The 23,391-nt window shown below is 38.7% G+C and overlaps 1 protein-coding gene across 7 annotated transcripts in view; it reads right to left on the bottom strand.

Moving 5' to 3' along the window:
- Positions 1-23,391, bottom strand: part of LOC107756385 (RNA-binding protein Musashi homolog 2-like) — a 191,755-nt gene that overhangs the window by 60,288 nt on the left and 108,076 nt on the right. For all 7 annotated transcript variants that reach the window (XM_016573478.1, XM_016573460.1, XM_016573486.1 and 4 more), the window contains exon 3: positions 12,997-13,079. In XM_016573478.1, coding sequence (XP_016428964.1) covers positions 12,997-13,079 — 83 coding nt within the window. The remainder of the gene's footprint in view (positions 1-12,996; positions 13,080-23,391) is intronic.

Genomic DNA, 23,391 nt, shown 5'->3' with positions numbered 1-23,391 from the left:
TGAATGCAGTAATTACACTTGCTCTGATGGCAGCAGGTAGCCTTCCATTAACTAAGCTAAACATGCTTAAATTAAAATGCCTAAAGGTAAACTTCCCTTGTATTCACATTTCTAAACTTGTTGAACAAAAAAAAACATTATAACCTTTTTACTCCACAACACCAGTCAAATGCTTCCTTGTCACAGAATGAGGCAGAAAATATGTTCCATAGGCTACTTTAAAAAGAATACATCGATTAGCAATGGATTATAAATATACTTAATTATTATGAAAATACCAGAGATGGCTTGAATAACACAGATAAACTATATTGTCGCAGTCGAGTGTTTATTGTCTTTGTTTTATCATTCAAAACGTTTATATGTTCTGTTTACTCTGTTACAGCTATAATAGCGATGTCTTTGTCCATATTAGGGATTTCCTGGAGGGTCATGAGTTCCGCTACTTCTGTGACTGGATATGTGGATTTTCTGGGAGAGGGCGCCAGTATGAATGAAACAGACATCATGTGTGTATAGTGCTAATGGCCAATCCATCATTTTTGGGGGAATTTTGTATTATTTTTTTTTTATATAAGTATCGGTTCAGGCACTGTTTAGGCACCGGAACCGTTTTAAAAGTATCGATTTGGCACCGGTATCGAAAAAAAACCAAACGATACCCAACCCTACTTGTAACTAACTGCTTAATTATATAATGTTTAGAATTATTTATATAATGACTTATTAATGAAGGCTAAGTGTTACTAAACATTTTATTTGTCCATTTAGCCCTGCCACCTGTCTAATGACCGCACTGCCACAGAGCCCAACAGAGACTTCAAGGTGTTTATGCGTGTGTGAATGCAATCAAAACCCCATAATATCTCACATCTACGATTCACCCCAGAGAGCAGGTTAAGTGGAAGTCCAGGGTGAAAAGGATGACAGCAGAGATGAGAACAGTGTGCGTCCACTCGCCTCGCTAGTTGTCGGGAAATCATGAGCGGGAACACGGTACCGGTGGGCTGGAGCAAATGTGGCCATTAGTGTCAGTGTCCCTGGCAGAGCCAGTGTGAGCGGGCGAGAGGTGTGAGACAGGATTGATCAGCTCCAGAGAACACACACGTGGCTTATTAGCCGTCTGGTTAGGGATAGATTAGATTCAATCTGCTAATCTGCTGCCCTGACCTTGTGACAAGAAATGTCACTCACACTGAAACTTCAGCCCCCTGTTTTGACTTAAAAAGGGGGTGATTTCACAAAGGTACAATTCTTAAAGACAGCACAGGCTGATGAATGCTGGGATACCTGATATACAAGCCAATCTTTCATAAATGTAGATCAAAAGCATCAAGCAAAATGTATAGGAAGTGTTCTCGAAAAAAAAGTGTAATATATATATATATATATATATGCATGCGCATACAAACACAAAAATATATAATAATAAAAAAATAAAATAATTCATTACATTTATATAGCGCTTTTCTAGGCACTCAATGCGCTTTACATTGTCATGGGGTATCTCCTCATCCACCACCAGTGTGCAGCATCCACCTGGATGATGCGACGGCAGCCATAGTGCGTCAGAATGCCCACCACACACCAGCTTATTGGTGGAGAGGAGACAGAGTGATGAAGCCAATTAGCAGATATGGGGATTGTTAGGAGGCCATGATGATCAGAGGCCAATGGGCAAATTAGGCTGGTCTTTATAGTTCTTTTGCACTTTAATCTGTGTAAAATTTTTTACTTTATACATTTTTCTGTATTGCTTTATTGCATTTAAATGTTCAGTTATTTTTGTTATAAGAAAAATGTTATTAAACCTGTTATAGTGTATTATGACAGCACTTTTTTTAAAACTAAATTTCAATATCGTGATAATACCGTATACCGTGATAAAAGCATTAGCAATTAATCGCAACATGAGAATTTGATACCGGCATATCCCTAGCCACTATACAACAAGTTATAATATAACAATATTAAAAATAATAATAATATTAAAGTTTATTTTATTCCTTTGTTGGCTAGAGCATTTATTATTTCATTTGCTAGAGCACTGAGTAAGCCAGGACTGACACTGGTGCCCTCATAAAAACAATAATTAAAATAATAATAATAATAATGTTTCTGATTGAGATAAATCCTGAAAATTAACTTCCTGCTATTTAAATTAATCAGAATTAGCATAATCATATTGTAATAATAGACCAGCATGTGTGGTAGACAAAGAGAATCAATAATCTGAAAATGTTCACTTTGAATAATCCACCGTGAAAAGAAAGAATGAAAACCTCAAGAGTAGCTGCAAAACACAAGACAGTTACATTTTGCTCCTTAAAGCAGATTTGCTTCTCTTTCAGCGAGAATGAGAGAAAAAAAGTGTTCTCCTCTGACAGGGAGGATAAAGAAGAAATGAATCAGAAAGCTGAATCATTCAGTCCAACTTTTAGTTTTTTTTACTTTCAGAACTGCAGAACTGCAAAAAGCCAGGTCGCCAACCCGCTCGCCTCACTCTTGAGAGTTTGGGATCACATAATGCCTGACATGAAAGGCACTTAAACAAACTCAATAAATAAATATGCATTCTAAACAGGCAGAGACCTGCGAAACAGGGACACCTTCACGAGCCCAGCCGCAGAGATTGTCACAATGATGGAGTTAGAATTCCCTGTGCCTGCTGTATATCTGAGGTGGGCTGCCTGAGGAATCAGTCTTATTTCTGCCCTCCGTACCACTTGAGATCGTTCATGAAGCCAGACAGAGAGGCAAATCGACTAGACCCCCCTCATTCAGACATCCATTTTTCATCTCTGATATTGAGCTTGAAAAACACTTTTCACCATCAAACATCTAACTTAATATCCTGATAACAAATAAAACAGGTCAAGTGAAGAGGCTTTTCAATGCTATAAGAATAACATTTTCACACATGCTGTGTTAATAAAAATATGCATGCACTCCTGCAGCGTTTTTCAGCACCACAACAAAATAAATCAGGTTTCAGGTATGCTAAGAGTATGAAAGCTTGCAGTTCATATTGAATGTGATCCAATATAAATACCCAGTACCACAGAATATTGGCAAGATTCTTTCTCTCAGATTTGTAGTGTATTGGCAACAAATCTTTCTCTTGTGTTGTCCCCACAACCTGCAAACCAAAAACAACATCCAGCATGATAAGCGTAGACTGATTCACAAACAAATGACTCCTATGAACCGGTTCTTTTTGATAAGTCAAAAACACACAGCACAAACAGTGTACTCTGATTCGTGAATGAATGACTTGTATGAGCCTTTTTTTTTTTTTTTTAAGAATAGTTAAGGCAAATAACCAGTCTATATCAGTATGATGAATCCTTCACTGAACTGAATCCATCAGTGGTTAATGAACCAACATCTGATTCACTTACTGAACCATTATTTTCAGTTGAATTCTCTGTCAGTATCTTTACAAGATATCCATGAATACATGGTATTAAACATGCACAGTTGCACTTTTTTGTAATAAAAATAGTTTAATCTGTTTTTAACCAGCATTTTTAAAGATGTTCAATATCGTTGTGCATATGTTCTTGTTTTTATGTTTGCTGGCCCTGTAAGGATGGGAATGTGTGATTTTTGCAGCATACGGCACACACAGGGGAAGCTAACTCATATTTAAATTTAATGTGGAAGCAACTGTTTTCAAGTATGTAGATTTATACACATCCAAACCTCAAGCTGTCTTTTACAGGCCCAGTACAGTATGTGTATGTGTGTCTGTGGTCTCACATCAAATATAGCATATTTAAATGTTATCACAGCTCTCTCAGTGAACTCCTGTTACATCACCGCATGAGAGGTCACGCCGTACGCTGAATCTTGTTTGTACAGTTCCCAGAGATAAAACAGACATGAGAGGAAAGGGGGGGGAGAAAAAAGAAAACAACCCCCTGCTCTTTTGCCCAGGGGCACCAGAACTCTTGGCTTAACACTGAGGCATAATTCATCGCAACTTGAATTAAATTACATCGAAGACTTGGGGCTCCCGTATATTATTGATACACTTACAGCTATTCCATCTGACAAAGAAATATTCGCCATTCGCCAACAAAAAAAAGAAAGCCTGTCAGAGGCTATTTATGCCTCCCAAACTGGAAGTCTGCTTCAACAGCATGTTACAGTGAGAACTCTGGTAAGCACATACAGATAAATAGAAAAAATAAAAACAAATTCACATTTAATCCAGGGATGCACCGATCCGATCTGAGACTGATCCAAATCCGATAATGTGCGTATAGTATTCGGTGTTATTGTTAAGCCCCACGAAAGGCACAAAAACGTTATAAAGCACCATAAAGTTTTCGTGCACTATATTCCAAGTCTTCTGAAGTCGTTCCATAGTTTCATGTGAGATACAGATGAAAATTTAACTCGTTAAATTCAAGTTCACATAAACTCTTCTCTCCGCTGCAGCTGTCTTTCATCCTCCATTCAGCATTCAAACTGCGCGTCGCGTTCGGTTACGACAGTCAAGATGATAAAACTCTCTCCAAGATGATTCAGTGTTCCTATTATTATACTTGATCTGTAGATAAAGATCAATGGTTTTGCATAAAGGAGTTTAGTGCTGTTTCTAAAGCATGTTACTTTCTACCGGGAGTCTGTAAGATCACTACACTGGAGAGCACTATGAATTGTTCTTCATGCGCACAGTAACTGCAATTTAAAACTGTTAAAAGAAAAGACTCTATCGCACAGATATAATACACTACGCATCAATATCTCTTCCCTTTGGGCTTTGAACTTTCCTATGTGGAGCGTTGCGCGCTGACTCTGAGTTGCTTCAAGCGCATCATTCTGCGCACGGGATGCTCATAAGCGCTTTGTGCCGCTCTGTATTGGACCTTTCATATTATAATAATATTGCGCAATAAAAGATTGTTAATAGCCTTTTTGTTCTGTTCTATCTATCATATGTTGCTGCTTCATTACTGTGCTATTCATTTAAAAGAAATGTCTTTTAATTTTGTAGTATAAATATAGATTTTATTAAATTATTGTGCACTCATCATTTTTCTAGAGTAACTTTTGCTGCTGAATTATCCACTAACCTAGCTTATAAAAGTATTTTTGTCATAGATTATGATTACATATTTTTTCATTTGTTATTTTTCTGTATAATGCAGTCTATATTTAGTAGATTGTGTTTAACACACAAAACAGTGATGATCAGGTCAACACACAGAGGTATTGAAATTCTACATTGATTTAAAAAAAAAACTGTGCTAGTATCGGATCGGTTCTGAAAAAATGGTATCCGTGCATCCCTAATTTAATCATGGCTTTGATCTTGTGAGTGAAATAGTGAACAGTTGAACAGAATAGATTCACTCTGAAGAGTGAAATGCAACCGTACACACAGGCTCATCCTGCATCTTTATCACACAATTTTACTTTCTTATTTACATCATAATGTATTTACACCCCCCTAAACTTTATTAAATTTCCTAACAGTAATGTAATGTATTTGACAAAATAAATTAAATAGTTGAGAATTCCACTAAATGATGGGAGAAAAAAAATTTAATAAAATGATGCTACTGGACTTTTGACATAACTTTGACTTTTGAAATATGTTTTGACAAACTTGTCAGTTATTCATTGTTAAAGTCACTGAGTAAACAAAACACAGCATTTCTGGAATGACCCCTGACCCTCTGCTTTCTTATTCTCTTTATCTCTATATATTTTACACCAATGCGCGCGCGCGCGTGCACACACACACTCGCACCCTTTTTCCTCTGGTTTTTGTACGCCCTTCTATTTAAGCTGTGAATGTGCTGAATCTCCTCCTTTCTTTGTTGTGACATTTCCAGATCTCGGAGAGCTCTCCGGAAACAGCCTGATCCATTACAACCGGCTGAATTACTGTAATCTTTTCAAATATCACAATCCCCTTCCATTAGCCCAACCTACTCTTAAGATACTGTGGCAGGAGTGTGTAAATACATCTACAGTCACCGCACACAAAGCAACAATAAACATCTATTAGATAAAAAGGGCTAAACAGATCTGGGTGATTAGAGAGGGGTAGAAATAAACAGACACACTTTGAAACGCGCTTAGTTGCTATTTACAAAAAGAAAAAAAAAGTCCTATAAAAGGTTTTTACACCTGCTTTGCTTTGGTTAGTTTAGTTCATTTACTGTTTAAGTGTTTTCAATGTTTTTTTGCGTCGTGAGAATATTGAGCAAAATAGCGCACTTGTCACGGTGTAACTTAACTATATCATGTTATGAATAAACTAAACATTTTAAATTTTTACCTCAGTGTGTTTCTTCTGAGTTTATGTGTGCTGTCACGCTCATTTGTTCATAAGTCTCGAGACAAACAGAGTGAGCCTCAGCGCGACCTTGTATTCTGTATTCTGCTAACTTACTGCAATTCTCTCTGATGACGCAGTAACTTACCGCGGGGAAGAACAAATCTTCGGTCTGTCCAATGATTGATCTTTGTGTGAACATTTGGGCGGCGTTATGCAACTCTTCCCACATCGTGACGTAGACATGTGGGGGCGTGTTAGAATGAGCCGTTTTAGGTAGGCGTAGTTGACTCTTAACTTTTATAAAGAATATCTCTTTGGATTTGAGACTTTAGTCTTTGCAACTTTACAGATCTTCTTTATGCACCAAGAGCTTGTAACACTCCAAAGAGAAAGGAAAAATTTAAATCGCATCATATGACACCTTTAAAACAATCTTAACATAAACCCATTATAATAAATGTCATATTTAGATACTTGTGCCCTTCAGCAAGTAGGAAAAATACAGAAATTGATTAAAGTTATCAAATGCTAAATTCTAAATTAAATATACATGAATCCTAAAGCTACAAAAGTTACTGATTTCCTGTTTTTTTTCTTCTGTTCTTTGTTTAACAGACATCAGAGCAGCTGGGTTATTAGGTTATTTTGGCAGTTTTAAGAGCTTTTCTTTACCTTTTCTGACCCACTTCAGGTCTTAAAGTCTCTACTAATGAGCTGACGAGTTGAATCAGGTGTCTTAGATGAGGGAGACAGTGCTGGGGTGCTCCAGGACAGTTTTGAAAACCATTGCATTTCAGAGACATGTTCTTAAATATGACTCATATATAACAAATAATTACAATACATGCACAGTTTTAAGGCAGCTTTAATCACCTTTTTGGTAACTTGATGACTTAACTGACGACATAACTATGACATTGCATGCTCGTAGGTTCATTTGAGCTTTAATATGGAATGATATACAGTGTGCACCACTGCATTTGTGCGTGTAATTGAAGAGCACGTGCTACGAGCACAGTATAACGGCTGACAGGACAGGAAATGTTGTTTTTACAATCTCATCTGACCGCAGTTCACTGTTGTTCTACCGAAGCTCCCTAGTCATCTGTACCTTTTCCGTGCTCGTTTGAATTAAATTCAGTTCAATTCTTGTCAAGAAAAAAAGAGACAAGAGCAGCAGTTGTGAGTGGGGTGGCCAAAACTAGCTTCGCCCCTGCGTTAATTTTGACAGCATTAATTGTTATTTACTGACTATTTTCACTTTAGTAGTTGCTGCTGTGGCCAGAAATATTCCAGCTAAGCTAAGCTGCGCTTTGAACCACATACATTTATTTTTTTAAATCCAACCTTTTTCAGCAAATCTGATATAACAGACTGAGATTCGGTGCGGGGCTGCTAAATGAAGCAGGCATGAAAGCACACTAACTCTGCACTGTCACCGCTGTTTGCACCACATCTTGAAGATAGCTTCAGAGAGTCGCAAACCTTCAGGCCAAAAAAAAAAAAAGGGCGGGAAAATAGGAGTAATTTTCTCCCATCCTGAACTGACACTTTTCCCCTCTTCTCTCCTCACAGCGGTAGATTATCTTCCAATGATAGCACAGGCCGGGGCCTCAGCGCGGCAAGGCAGACACTAAATTGGCCTGCCGACACACTTGGCACTTATCATACATGCTAATGGCCCGGCTCGCTGTGGGTAGCTGGCAATCCTGGCTGGGCGGCCGGGGCACACTGAGAGAGGAAGGGAGGGAATGGTAACAAAAATGAGAGCAACAACCTCCACACTGCCTGTAGGAGGCAAGGGCACTGCCAGGGAGGACATGAGCACAGAATTCTCATCATTCTGCCGCAGGCACGCATGGGTATGGTGCGGCATTGCTCTTTATGCGTTAAGGGAGAGGAAGGTATTGACTGAGTACTTGATCGCGTAATAACGGGGGGCTAAAGGAGTGACATGAGATGACTTATGCAGTCCATACTGTATTAAGGTTGGAGAGGTGATGATTCCCAGAGGGAGAGAGTGAGGCAGTGATAGAGAATCAAATAAGAGAGCGGGAGATAACATGTACAGTCATATGTCCATGGGAACTCCCAAAGAGAGGGTTTACATACATTCATTACATTTATATAGCGCTTTTCTGCTTTTCTAAGCACTCAAAGCGCTCTACATTGTGAGGGGGTATCTCCTCGTCCACCACCAGTGTGCAGCATCCACCTGGATGATGCGACGGCAGCCATAGTGCGTCAGAATGCCCACCACACACCAGCTTATTGGTGGAGAGGAGACAGAGTGATGAAGCCAATCAGTAGATATGGGGATTGTTAGGAGGCCATGATGGTCAGAGCCAATGGGCGAATTTGGCCAGGTTTCCCGTCTCATCCGAAGGACGATGTTTTTTTACCGTATAGTGTCCACGTCACTATACTGGGGCGTTAGGACCCACACAGACCACAGGGTGAGCACCCCCTGCTGGCCTCACTAATACCTCTTCCGGCAGCAACCTAGTTTTCCCAGGAGGTCTCCCATCCAGTTACTGACCAGGCACAACCCTGCTTAGCTTCAGTGGGCAACCAGTCTTGGGCTGCAGGGCGATATGGAAGATATATAAATAACACTTCCTGGGCCGGGACCTAAAATTAGCCTGCTATTGAACACTCCCTCACTCAGCTGTGGGTCACAATGGTCCAACATCCCACAAGTCGATTAGTGAGATTGGATACTTATTTATTTTTAGTTTTAAGGGTTTTAAATGGGACTGCTTTAATTAGCATATTATACTTTAGCTGTTAGCATTTTGCAAAGTAAAGGTCATTCCCACCATGCCACAGTGCACTTTCACATCCCCATCCAAAAAAAAATTGCTAGGCAAGGCTGCATTTATATGATTTAAAAATAAATGCAGCTAAAAAGAGTTATTTTAAATTGTAATAACATTTCACCATATTACTAGTTTTACTGTATTTTTGATCAAATAAATGTAGCCCTGGTGAGCATAAAAGATTTCTTCAAAAAAAATCTTATTCCAACTTTTTTTTGAAGAAAAAAAAACACACACACAATATATATAAACAGTATCTCACAGAAGTGAGTACACCCCTCACATTTTTGTAAATATTTTATTATATCTTTTCATGTGACAACACTGAAGAAATTACACTTTGCTACAATGTAAAGTAGTGAGTGTACAGCTTGTATAACAGTGTAAATTTGCTGTCCCCTCAAAATAACTCAACACACAGCCATTAGAGCGCACGCAAATATTAAGCTTTCTCTGAAGTATTGTGTTTAAATGGACAAATTCACACAAAAATTATGTCAAAATGCCCGTCTTGGTAAGTATCCTATAGCAGACATAACCGGCTCACCGTACTGTATCGGTGCACTGGATCAGTGCATTCTCTTAAAGTGACAGCACTTTCTTAATATTAAACAAACAGCAACAACAAAGAAATCACTCACTGCTCTTGATTGAATAGCTTTTGTAACTTTAATAAAGATACATCTTTAATTTATACAGTCAAATATGCAATTCTGTTTTACATTTTATTACTTTATTCAATTTCTGTACCTGAAAACTAATGTTAGACCTACCTAAAAAACCCTGAAAATCACTGTTTATTTTATTTGTATATTTACTCTATGTATTTATTTGTGCTGTTGCTTGTAGTTATATAGATTATTCTTAATTTCTTTATTTTTATTTGACAGTATAGCTTTTGCCTAAACATAGCACATACCGAACCGTACCGAAACCGTGTCTCTAAAACCGTGATACAAACCGAACCATGAGTAAGTTGAACCGTTCCACCCCTAATATATATACATACATAAAATAAAATGTATATGATATATGAACTTATTATATTATATTATATTAGTAATTTCAACAGTTCTGTGAAGTTGAAAAGGTCCCACATAACAGGAATTACCCAAAAACCCCTCTAACTACGGTAAAAACTACGATCATGAAACTTTCCTTTCAGCTCTGGTACCTCTTCTGAAGGCATTTTCCAATGGACAAACCGCAGGGACAGTGCTGAAGTCATCCCGGTGCTTTATAGATGTCCAGGTGATTTCAACCACTTATCCAACACAGTCGGCTCACATTCACACAGTATTTCTCATGACAGACAGCACCAGGGGAGATAAAAGTCTCTGAAATGCCTGATAAAATAGAGAATGTTTGGAATGGGACTTCAGAAAAAGGCTCCCACACAGATGTAACCGGATATTATGACTCTGAATGTGCTGTTCGAAAGGGATGGAAAATAGTCAAAACAACCATTAGGGTCTGTCTATTAATAGTGATTCCCCTCCATATCTGCTCAGTCTGGAACTAGTCGTGCTGTGCTTTCGTTTAATTGTTTTCATTGATAAAATAATCAAGAGATAATACATGTTCAGCTCCCTAAATGAGTTACTTCTGAAGTGGAATTACATTTCAAATGAATCTCTAAAGAATTCACTTCAAGGTAATCTCGATCCAACGCAACCTCTTGGTGTGGGACCTAACCTGCCTGCATGGATGGTGCGTTCCTGTCTCTAAGCCAGTGGATCAAGGAAATGTCTTCTGAATGTTTAATGTCTGGCTGCATTTCCAGGCCAGATATCAAATGAGCTGATCAGGAAGCCTGGGGTCTGTAGAGACCTTCACCAGTCCAGCTTTCCAGATCCTGGAACCATTTAGGGTCATTTATGGATATCCAGGGCCCTGGCAGCTCGAGAGTGGCCTTACTGGGTCAACAGAGCCTCTCTATAAACAGCTACTGAGCCTGGCTCGCTCTCTGCTCCACAGCCTGGGGTCGAGGGTCACAGATGGTGCCGCCTCTGAAGATGGCGGCTCACCAAGCAGGCAGTCGATGTACAAAGCTGGCATTTCCACAAGCAGAGGGAGATCATTACGGCCGCTGTACAAAATATTCATGATAATAACAATATTACCATGGTCGAATTAGCAAGTCAAATATGCACACAGGCCTGCTAGCAGACGAGGCTTCAGAGACCACTTTGATCTTGTTGGCAAAAGCAACTTGATGATGGCAATTGAAATCAGTAAGAAGAGCCAAAAAGAGCAAAAGGAAGGACGGGTCTCCGCCCAACACGCCTTGACCTTTTTCGTTCTTTCATTCCCAGCGCATCATCTGAGAAATGATCTGAACTGAGAGACCATGACAAAGCCGTCATTTTAAGTAAATGTTTTCCCTTCACCAAACTTATATTTTTCTTAAACCTTTGTGACTGATATTAGCTATGCAAGTAATTCTCCAATGGCCCAATTTAAGCCAGCCAGTCGATCAACAGCGAGGTTCCTGCTATGAGACGCTGGGGGAAACGTGTTAAAAAAAGAAAAGAAATTCAGGCTTTCTCTAGACGCTCACTGAATAATGAGAACATTTGATGAAATATCATGTAAAAATCAATGGAGAGACAGGAGAGGCTGGTCCCACTGTGTTGTCATGTTTAGAATGGAATACTGGGAAACACTGTGTCGACAGCAGGGTTGGAAAAGCTACTTTGAAACTGCAATTGAAACTACTACTACTGTTTAAAGTAGTTTAAACTGTAGACAAGCAATTTTGAAATATAAAAAATTAAATATCTCAAATAGAGTCACATCAATAAAAATGAGCATAAACAACTACCATAAACACTCTTTCATTTCTTTCATATATTATAAGCAAAAGTGACAAATAACTGGAATGAATCAGAATCAAACTGAATCGAGAATTGATACTGGAAAAAAAATAATATAACTATATTACAAAAGGAAAGAATGTTCCAACTAAACAGATTCAGAATGATCAGACTTTTTTTTTTTTCTTTTCTTTTTTTTTAAGTAGCTTGTTACCAGAAAAGTTTTTAAACTGTTTTGGTAACAACTGAGCACACTGTCATGCTAATGAATCAATGTAGTCAAATTAGGCTAGTTAACTCTCCAATGCTGATCATCAACGCGACAAATCAGCACTGAGCTCGATCTCATGGAAAACTCCTGGAGGCTCATGGTTCTCAGTGATTTGTAAGTATAAGTAACTGAACTTAACTGACAGTGCTGACCTTCATTAAAAATCTTGCTATCTGGCTGTCATGTAGAATGACACCAGGGTTGTCCTCATTTCGTGATTCGTCGCAAGCACAGTTTGCTGCATCTGTGGCTCGCCTACAGAAGCCTCAAGGTCAGGAACCGTGTCCCTCTGCTGTCTTTCATTCTCAAAAGCTTGGCAAGACATGGAGAAATCTAATACGAACCGTAGCAGCAACCAGAAAATCGCGGGACAGGGCATCAGGTGCCAACATGCAAGAAGCACCCAGGCTTTGATTTTTAAATCTTCTTTCAATCTTTTGCACCACACAATTTTAACAAGCCCCCAGAATGACTGCCAGATCCTTTCCCAGTTTTCCCTGGATGAGGGAACAGCAACGGGGGAAAAGAGACAGGCCTTTACTCCCAGCCTGGCAGACAGGGATCCAAGACACAATTTCATGGTTTGTGGCCGGTGCACACCAGTGACTCCTCATCCCCTTGAAAGCAGGCTGGTTGGGAAAGGGATGACACCCCCCACCCATGCGCATGCGCACCCAGCAGCCGTCACCTTCACTGTATGCTGCCCATTATAAGCACCCATTCAGCTTCCAGCATCAAATATTAATCCTGGCCCTCGAATTGAAAAATTGCAAAGAGGTGAAAGCAACTCACCATTTTATTATTGATTTCGTGAAAATGAATCTCGCAGACCTTTTCCACCACATCCTCGTTCTCGAAAGTTACAAAGCCGAATCCTGTGAAGAGGGAGAGGATGGAAGAGAGAAAACAGGGGAAGAAAGGAAGGGAGGGGGGAAAACAGCTCATGATTGAAGTGAACCAACACAGAAGCAGTTAAATGAACAGGAAAAAAGCAACAAATATCTGTTGATTGCTATTATCGTATGGAGAAAGCATAAATGAGCCATTGAGTCGTGCAGCAATCTTCGTTTTATCTGGTCCTAATGCCATGCAAATTATGTATCTAGTACAGAGCAGGAACTCTTTTGCTGTTAAAATGATGAAGTCCTGGGCACTATTAAAATAGCTTTGAGTCTGCTCCTCAGAGATGGAGGAAGCTCAAAGATGTTTTAATGGGATTTGTAAAGCCAGCCAGCATCTGAATTCCATTACCAAATATTTGATGTTTCTTTGAGCGTTTTTCAATATGTGACACACTATTTTTCCTCATTCCTAAGTGCCTCTACTGAGGATCCATTTCACCTCTCAGAGCGCACCATCCATGAGGAACAGGGAACATCCAGTGATAAAAAAAAATAAATAAATAAAAAACCATTGAGACCAAGTCTCAAACTAGATATGGATGTTTGAGAACAAATTACTGATAATTTGTCACACACAATCACACATGCACATATACACGACCAGGGGGCAAGAAATGATCTGAAACTTAGAGAGACACATTATAAGCCCTAATCAGCTCCACTCATGAATGTTAATCAAGTGACATAACAAACGGCTAGTAGATGCTTGCTATTTTCAAGAAAAAGTTACATTTAATGAAATGTCAAGTGGTGTAAATATTAAGTAGAAAGAAAAAAAATCCTTACAACTTTAATACATTTGGGTGTATATATAAGCAGTTTTGTTAAAATATTTGTAATAATGATTATACTACTAATAACGATCACAATTTTCGAAAAGAAATAAAAAAAATTTAAAAAATGCAGTTTTGTATACAAATATATATAAAAATAATTTTTAATACAGAAATTAAAAACATATTTCCCATGTTACAAAAACAGCATTTTGGGTTAAACAAATACATTTTGCTTGGTTGGAACAGCAGCTACGCTAATTATGTCTCTATTTGTTTCTCTGTTTTTGCGAGATGATGCCAACCCTTCAGAGGACCTCAGATGATGCCAACCATGAAATAACATACAGAACTACCAAATTTTGCCATAAGTTTGATTGCATCATATAATAATTGCTGTTAATAGTGTTCATCGTCTGTTTGATTATGTCTTTAATTGATTTTTCCGTACATTTCTGCCATATGTACATTAACTGACAGTCACCACTGATAAGCTACTACTAAATATTGTAGAAAACTAATTGGCAGGAAAGTTGCTTTGCAACGATTTGTATCGTGAAAAGCGCTATACAAATAAACTTGAATTGAATTTAATTGAATTAAAAACATGCTTATAGCATGCACACACCTCATCATAGAAGACATGTATGTAAGCAATTTTATGTATTAATTACATTATTTATGTATTTTTGAATAATGTAATAGATATGACAAAACATTTGCAACCAACGGGTAGATACTTACTTTCTTCACACCATGGCTAAACAAAACTTTTATATAGGGGGAAAAATATTATTATTCTCTTATAATTACAGCAAACTTTGAAATTTCTAAAAGTTGCCTCTTCATACAACTGCACTCTCACACTTAGTGTGCTGCGGTTTACAAACCTTCAAGTAACAGAAACAAAAAGAGCAAAAATAGAGCACTTGCCCTGCTGCTTTTAGACAAGGCTTTTGGCTTTTAAGAAAGTGAGAGATAAGTCCTGGGGTCAACCGGTCAAAGAGGTTGACAGCAAGCCCAAAACAGGAAGCCATGGAGCCCCTCTCAACACCAGCCGTGATAAGAACAGATGAAGAGGCAGAAGGGGTGATAAGAGGGCACGGGATAAACAAGCGGTGGCCTCTGGTCCAGTGCTGTGTGACCTCTCAGTGATTATACGTACAGTTTGTTTTGTTTGGGGAAGAAAACACTGGCTGAATTATCTGCTCCCTGACTCCATGACACAGTAGAATCCCCTCCTCGCCCTGCTGGGGTAAACACAGAGGTGGATGGCGTGCTGTTAAGAGTCGACAGAACGCCGTAGCTATACTGACTGATGGGGTATTAGCTACGCTCCAACCGCATGAGGGCTTTGTATTGGGGCATGAGGTAATTAAGGGCAATTATTGTATGGACAGGCTGTAGGGGTTATCTATGGTCATTGCCACACTGTCATCTTCTCCAGAGCTGGATGACGGCCAGCACCCTCTCATCGACCCTTCAGCCCGGGCTTAGGCGGCCACGAGGGTTGACATCATTGACAGGAAGTGAGTTATAGTAGCAGCCATCCCATGGATGGGAGGATGCTGGAACAGGATTCACAGCCAATTACCTAGTGACCTCTTCGCTCGCAATGGCTTCCTGTACAAGCCTATTAGAGCTTCCTGTGACTGATCAGACCTGATGATTCGCTGCAGGCTGGACCAGGTCCTCCCATTGCTCCACTCCCCTGACTACTCTGCTCCACCTTTCCAAGCACAGATCTGGGGGTGAATGAATGTAGCTGGTAGTACTGTAAAAGTCACTTTTTTTCTTCACTTCATTTGATAGATGAGCTAGTCGGTTCAGAGCCATATTCATGTCATTAAATACTGCCAAGCAGACCTACAATGTGTCAGCTAATCAGCGAATAGAGTGTATTTTTATTTATTTATTGTAATTATAATTTTTTTTTTGTCAAATAAACAAACATAAAAGATCTGAATTGGATACCTCTACAGCTCCAATTGAATTCCTAAATTTCAACTGAGAATGATAGATAGATAGATAGATAGATAGATAGATAGATAGATAGATAGATTATTGCTGCTTGGTGTCCTCTGTTCATCTACAGTATCTTTGTTTTTTGTTAAAAAGGACCCAGCAGGATCCATATAAAGCTGTGTTTTGTACAGTCAGGGCAACAATAACTGCATGCAAACAATGAGTCTGAAATAAAACATCTAAAAGGTGGCATTTGCAATGCTTTTCTACATGGCCAGATGCTGCATGCTAAGTGCAGACTAACTCTTTAAAGAATGGCCCCCGCACATGGAGGAAACATCCCTGGTGATTTCAGCCCAGAGACATTTACATGTGTCTGCAGGCCCCAGGCTGATGGGGCTGCCTTTGAAATCATGAGAAGCAGTTAGTTTTCCATCTCGGGCCTTTGCGCCCTTATCAGCCGCACAGCAACCAGTTCTGACAACCAACAAATCAGCTGTCAGGAGCAATTTCTCAGCAGCCGGGAGGGAGCTGGCACGCATTGGGTGGTTCGGGGAGCCCAACGGCTACAGAGGGGAGGGGGAGGGGGTTACAGTACCTGCACCCCAGCAGGAAGCACCCGAAATCTCAAAATTCTCACTATTCAAAAGTGCACAAATGAACATAGGAGAGACTAGGGTCAAATTTAACAGAACTTAAAGAAAAAAAAATCAAATAAAATAAACATTTCACATCTAAGTTACAAATTGGTTAATGTTAAATGACAGGACTGGTAACATCTGGTAACAGCAGGTTGTCTTATTAATTTAGTACGTACACTTAAAAAATAATAATTTTCACTCAGAAATTGCATGTAAATTTCACAAACAATTATAAAGAAACAGCAAGTAACACATTAAATGTGAAGTAGAAAAACTGAAATAGTATTTTCTTGTAAAACATACTCCAAAAATCTTTATTTACAAAAAATATTTTTTGACAATGTAGCAAAACTATTATTATTTTTAAAAGTTTCCCATTTTTTTATTATTATTTTAGGTTAATTAAAATGAAATTGGGATTCATCAGGATTGGTATTTATTAAAATGAAAATTACATTTTGTAAAAATAAATAATTAAATAATACATACATGCATGATTGATTAACAAAACAAATGTGTGCAAACTTTTCTGATGTCCATGTTTTTTTATAGTGTTTCATCTAACCCCATGTAACTAAGTTTGATCACCCCAGTAGTGGGGTAAGATGTGCCAACAGTACTCTCTGCATTAACTCAGAATTTAGGGATAAGTTCAAAACAACTTTAATTTGTTGCAGATAAATGAGGGAAAGCTAGAGAGAGCGAGAGAGAGAGAGAGAGAGAGAGAGAGAGAGAGAGCAGACATTAAAGCAAAACGTATTAAAACCCTCCTGATCTTTTTGATATTGCTTATCTATTGCAAAACTACTGAATACACCACAGGACAATATTGTAAAACATAATATAAGAGTAAAGGAATACTGATCAGATCTTGACAGATATATTTTTACTAGCATTAGTCTTAAACTTTCCAGAATTTTCAGATTATTTCAGACTACAACCAAATCTGCCATCCACAATCTCTAACTGCATCAAGCATAGCAGAAAAATCAGGTAATGATCCCGCACACCACCATTGTCAGAGTTCAGGGCGCTATTGGCAGGGTGAGCTCTCGACTGTGCACTGGAAACGGCAGCAAATCAAAAACCTTCAGCGCTCCTAATGACAAGACCAGCGCTGCTAACAGGATCTCTTAATGAAAGAGTGCCGATACCGAGGGCCCTTCTCTGTATCCTCTGCAAAGTCAAGTGAAGGAGAGGATTGGAACAATGCAAAACAACAGCTGCCTTGGCGCTGGTGGAGGAGATGTTGCATTTTTCCGCCTCAAACACCCCAAGGCATTATCTTGCTCAGTTAACTGACTTAACCACTCTGAACAGGCCATTTCCTTACATTGGAAACCACTTCTGCCTTACAGCCCACCTACACCAACGCAGCGCTCCTACAACACGACACGCACATCTGTCTTGAAGCGGTATGCTTGAGAGAGAGAGAAAAGAAACGCATCTATTTTTTTCCCTTAACTTGCCTTGAGATCCCTCAATGACAACACATGAATTTCCAATCTCGGGGAGGATAATAAGTGTTAGTGGCTATTACGGAGGCGTCTGGCTGCCATCTCACACTTATTAGCCAGAGCGAAGCAGGCCGGGTCTCAACAGACACCCAGACATTCACAGCCTCTTACAAAACAAAGAGCCACTGCTACACTGAATGCCAGTCCCCCTCGGAGCCCAGCACAAATAAAATTAAAATGCTAAATCAATGAGCCTTCCTCTGACCTTTGCTTAAAAAGCCGAGGGTGCCTGGAGCAGTTCAATGCATTTAAAGGGAAGAGGTACACAACCGAATCAGATATTATTACGGCCACCTCGTATCCTTTCCAGAGACTAGAGATGGTAAATAGATTGCATGTTGCATATTAAGTGGTGGGAGGAAATAGCATGCCTACGGACTTTCTCATGAATGCACAGACACACTTGCATGCACGCACACGCAAAATGGCACGGATGGTGTACCACCTGAAACTGTGATTCTTACAATGGTATGCGAGATCAGATGCTGAATAATATATGACCACAAGATGAGTTCAGGATGGGCAACGCTAAAACAAGCACAACACTTAGTATAAACATTAAAGTCTGGAACCTCAAAAGTTTGGAACCTCAAAAATTATTTGCAGGCAGGTTTCTTCAAGTGTTTTGTAGATGTTGCCACAGTTCTTCTGGATTAAGTCTGTCTCAGTTTTTTTCTGTTTCTTCATGTCATTCCAGATGGACTGGGTGACGGTGAGATCAGATCTGTGTGGAGCGCTGGCTGTTGACAGACTCCTTGTGCATTCAAAAACCTCACTAGATTATTACAAATAATGGCAAAAGGAATATTTGGAAATGTAAACTGATAGTTCCTACTGACACAAAAAGATAGAAATAACGGACTTAAAACCATTTTTTGTTGGTAAAAATACTAATGGCCTAAGACTTTTGCACAGTAGTGTATATATGCATGTATACACTATAGAAATTGCTATTTGTGGAGAAAAAATATAGCTGAGAATAAGTATAGAAAAAAATATTTTCACATTTATATTTAATTTAAATTTATATTCACTATAGGAATTTCCATGACATTAAGGTTTAATTAATTTCCATAAAGTCTTTTTTTTTTTTAAACACATTATTTCCTCAAAAAAGTGGATGATACTGAAAGGAAGCCACTTCTATTTTATTTTATTCTATTTTCTATTTTTCTGCGACAGTATAGACTGATTTAAGTTTAAAAATGAATCTTGGAATAATGACAATTAACATATACTATGGCCATTATAATTATGTAAAAGGTAGGAATTTCCTTCATTTTAAATCACTGCTCTATGGTAGCTACCAATAAATGAATATACGGCCCAAAATAAAATCTGTTTCACAGTTTCAGCTCCATTTAGTGTCCTCACACCAGTAAGAAAGGAAACTTATGCCACAGCTGCACAGCATGCTTTCTGCACCTCACCCTGTAATAAATGCTAAGCTGCTTTTTAAACACTGTTTGCAGATTCTGAGGCACAAAACCAGACCAGTGACATCAGCAGCTCTGTCTGTTACAGGTGGGTGGCTGCCACAGTGGGGAAGTGACAGGGCAACATTCTGCTACATAAATTAGCAAATGTCTGCGGTTGTGTGTCTGCATGCATATGTCTCTTTGTTCATGCGTTTGGAGAGAGTTCACGAAAAAGCTTTTTTTGTTTGTTTGTTTGTTTGTTTGTTTGGGTGCTTTTCCCAATATGCTCTTGCTATCAAACACTGCCCTGGAAGCGAAAAATGAAAAAAGAATAGTGATGTGCCCAGACAACAAGTTACAGCAATAAAATCAAAGCCAGTGTTAATTAATTTCTCCCCACTCTGATAAATGGGGTCCCTTTCTCATCTATTAATAATGAGAGCAGAAAGCACCACAAGAACATCTGTCAATGAGTTTCATTTTCTCTCCCGGCAGACAGTTGGCTGTCCCCAGCGCTCGCATGTGCTGGGAGGAGCTCAATTCTTTGGCCTGAAGACACCCATGGGGAGTAGAGAGAATGATCCTTAGGAGTCAATAAATAGATTGGCATGCATCGATGGGAGTTTGCGGCCTTATTTACACTTCCGCTTAATCAAAAAGAAGACGGGCAGGGAGAAAAATAGCCTCTTGGTAAGCTATCTGGAACTTGGATCTCTGGTAAACTAAATGAGACTAGACAGCGTAATCGATTGTAGCTCCAGCCACTCCACTACATTATAATGACTTGGGAGAGATACATGGCTTTTGGAAAAACCGAAGAAAAGACCTAAAAAGAATTTGGGGGAAAAAAAGAGAAAAGTGTATAAAACTAAAACTTCTTGAAGCTTAGTGCCATTGCTGATGCTTTATTAATTTTTTACTCCAGTCGAGTGTGTGTGAGGCGCGGTGGTAGATAGATCTCAAGGGTGCGAAGATAAACTAAGCCGCAATACTAGAAAACCAGCAGGGCAAATTAATGCATCTGCCACTGGCATGTTAAGGAACAAGTTCTATTAGCACGAGTGAATAAACACACAGGCCTTCAATGTGTACTCTATAACAGTGATTCCCAACCTGTACACCGGCGGGACTTCAGCAGCTCATAACAGGGGGAAAAAATTGATCTTTCTTTGTTACACCTATAAAACAGAAATGAAGCTTGTGAACAAAAATATTATAATAAAAATACAATATTTATAGAGTAAAAACATTAATATAAACATTAAAAAATGTTAAATAAATACATAAAAAAATGTGTATAGCTTAACATATTCAGTCTTTAGTGGATCACGTTCCAAAAAATGTATTTGATATTTAAACCACAAATAAAATTGTATTAATGTCTTTGCATTCCAAGTCCAAGTGGAATTAATTTTAAACAGAGCAAGCACACTTTCTGAGCAATCATTTAACAAAAAATAAGTTTTACATTTACTGCTTTGGTGACACTGAAGTACTTCAGCCTTCCTGATGGGGCTGTAGGGTAGATAGTAAAACATAATGTTTGGAAAACACTTATGTACAAGAAGTGTTTGCAATCAAATCTAGGGAAACTGTGGGAAAAATCTGGGGAGTGATCATATGATGGGGTGCCCTATCTTTGGCTTTAAAAAAAAACATTAAGGTCACTGCCGTACCCTCGCAAGTGGCACAGAAGATTAATGTCAACATTAGGCCCTCCAAAAGCCACCTAACTAAAATACCAGCCACTTCAGAAGCAGCCATTCCTCCCTAATGGCTAATGATCTGAGTCCTTCCTCCCTCATTACAGAAGACGGATGAATGGAGAGGTGCGATATATGCACAGTCAGCAGGGTACATCTACACGAAATGTGGAGCACAGCTCAGAGAGAGAGGGGGAGAGGGAGAGATACCGGCTTTTTTTATGAACCCAAACCTTTCATTCACTTATTTCTATTGAATCAAGTGAGTAAAATCGCATAACACAAGTTAAAAGTAAACGATAGCTTACCAACTCAACCCAAATTGGAACTAAACTTTTTTATGTGCAAGTGTCTTTATGACCCCTGTATCTTCAAAAGGAGAACTATAAATCATCAGTCTTTCATCTCAGCAAATATATCACCACCAAAATCTGTGGAGAGATCCAAGATATCTTTCCTAGGAGAAGACTGAAAACCTAATAAGATAGGAAATCCATGTTTTGGATTTTTAGCCTGAAAGTCACAAAGACCTTTTTAAACTCTCAAAAAGCAACACTGACATATGAGTTTGATAATAACTGATTTTAGGATTAAAAACAATTCAACTTGATGAGCTTCAACTGTTCTTGATGAATTTACATTACTTACATTTGGGATCTTATGAAAGACAGACATACAGAACGATAGATAGAACGACAGAGAGACAGACAGACGGTTAATGTTGCAACTGATTCTGCTTTATCAATTCAATAAAAACCTGCTCTGCTCTGTATGTAAATGAAGATGGAAACATAGTAAATGTCTACAGATGATAAGATCAAAAAGTAAATAAAAGGATGGGGGAAAAAGGGCCAAGGAAAAAAAGTACACAGCTTGTACAATATCTTCTTTACAATTACCAGAAAAGAAAGGATTACAATGATGTAAGATATTAACAATGTTAGAATTTAAAGTGAATATTACTTGAAATATCGCTCTGAACTCCAAAGACCTCCTACATATCTCGTACCATCTGGTCTTTCACTCGACTCTGCGTGAGAAGTTGAGTCATTACGATTCAACATATTGCTATCTTTGACTATTTTTTTCTGACTAATATAAATCAAGCTAACTGTAATTTCAGATCTAGTTATGTTTGATTGTCAACACACCAAATGGCATAAAAAAACGGGGAGTAAAAAAACAAACAAATACTAAAGTCGAAATAACAAAACCAAAAAATCTATTCCCTCACAAACGATTGAGCCATCTTTTCGCAATCATCCTCCAACATTTATCCCATTCTCATCTTTAACTATGCGAATTAGGCTTTCATTTTGTTTGTGGCGGTTCGACTGGCTCTGACAGGACCGGTAATGAAGCGCCATATGGGACGGTGCTTTGAGCTCGATGCTTTCTGACAGTTCTTTCTTTCATAATCCATAAACTCCATGCAGTCTGCTGCCTTTTTCACAGGCGCTGGAGCAACAAGTCCAATTTCACCCCTCTCCCCTGCAAACAGGCTAATGTGATTACACTTGCATCAAAACAATTTGAGCCTTAATTACAGCAGACACATCAAGGAGAGGGCCATGATAGGAATTTCTCAAAGGAAGCAATTGGCATAACGAATTAAGGAGAGAGAGATTTAAAAAAAATTTGATAACGCAGCGTTCATTGCCGTAAATGCCAGTGGTGGGAGACGGCACCAGGCCCCGGTGTTTACCCTTCAGAGTGAAATAAAATTGATCCATCTCACCGGAAAATGATTGCATCAGGGTGCCTAATTATACTCTCTACTACAGGTGGTCTTTATGTCGGTATCGAGCGCTATTGAAGTTTCTCTCTAGGTCATCATGTGTGCCACAGAGATTCGGTAATATTGTTAATTTGAAGGTTTAAATTGAGATTGATATGAAACAAAAGTAAAGACGCATCTGTTCTCAGGTGTGAGAGGTCAAAGGTTAAGTTTCAGGCTCAGGAGCAGTCGTGTAGGAGTCTGTCTGTCTCAACGGAGGGAGCGAGAAAGTGCTCTTCCTCTATCTGCCATTGAAAAATGCATTCAGCACATTTCACCTTATACACACACACAGACTAAACATACAAAAAAGTTAAATATATATATATACAGTATATTTAAAGAAACTTTTAATTTGCAATAATTTACATGCAGTAAAAATGTCAAATACATATAACAAACACTAAAAATATTTACATTTACTATAAAACAAATATTTAAAACTAAAAATACTAATACACAAACATTGTGTGTGTGGGAGTGTGTGTGTG

Source organism: Sinocyclocheilus rhinocerous, unplaced genomic scaffold, assembly GCF_001515625.1.
Source record: "Sinocyclocheilus rhinocerous isolate Xijiao unplaced genomic scaffold, SAMN03320098_v1.1 scaffold1152, whole genome shotgun sequence".
Lineage (NCBI taxonomy): Eukaryota > Metazoa > Chordata > Actinopteri > Cypriniformes > Cyprinidae > Sinocyclocheilus > Sinocyclocheilus rhinocerous.
Note: the sequence above shows the minus strand (reverse complement) of the source record. Positions and strands in the feature narration are given on the sequence as shown.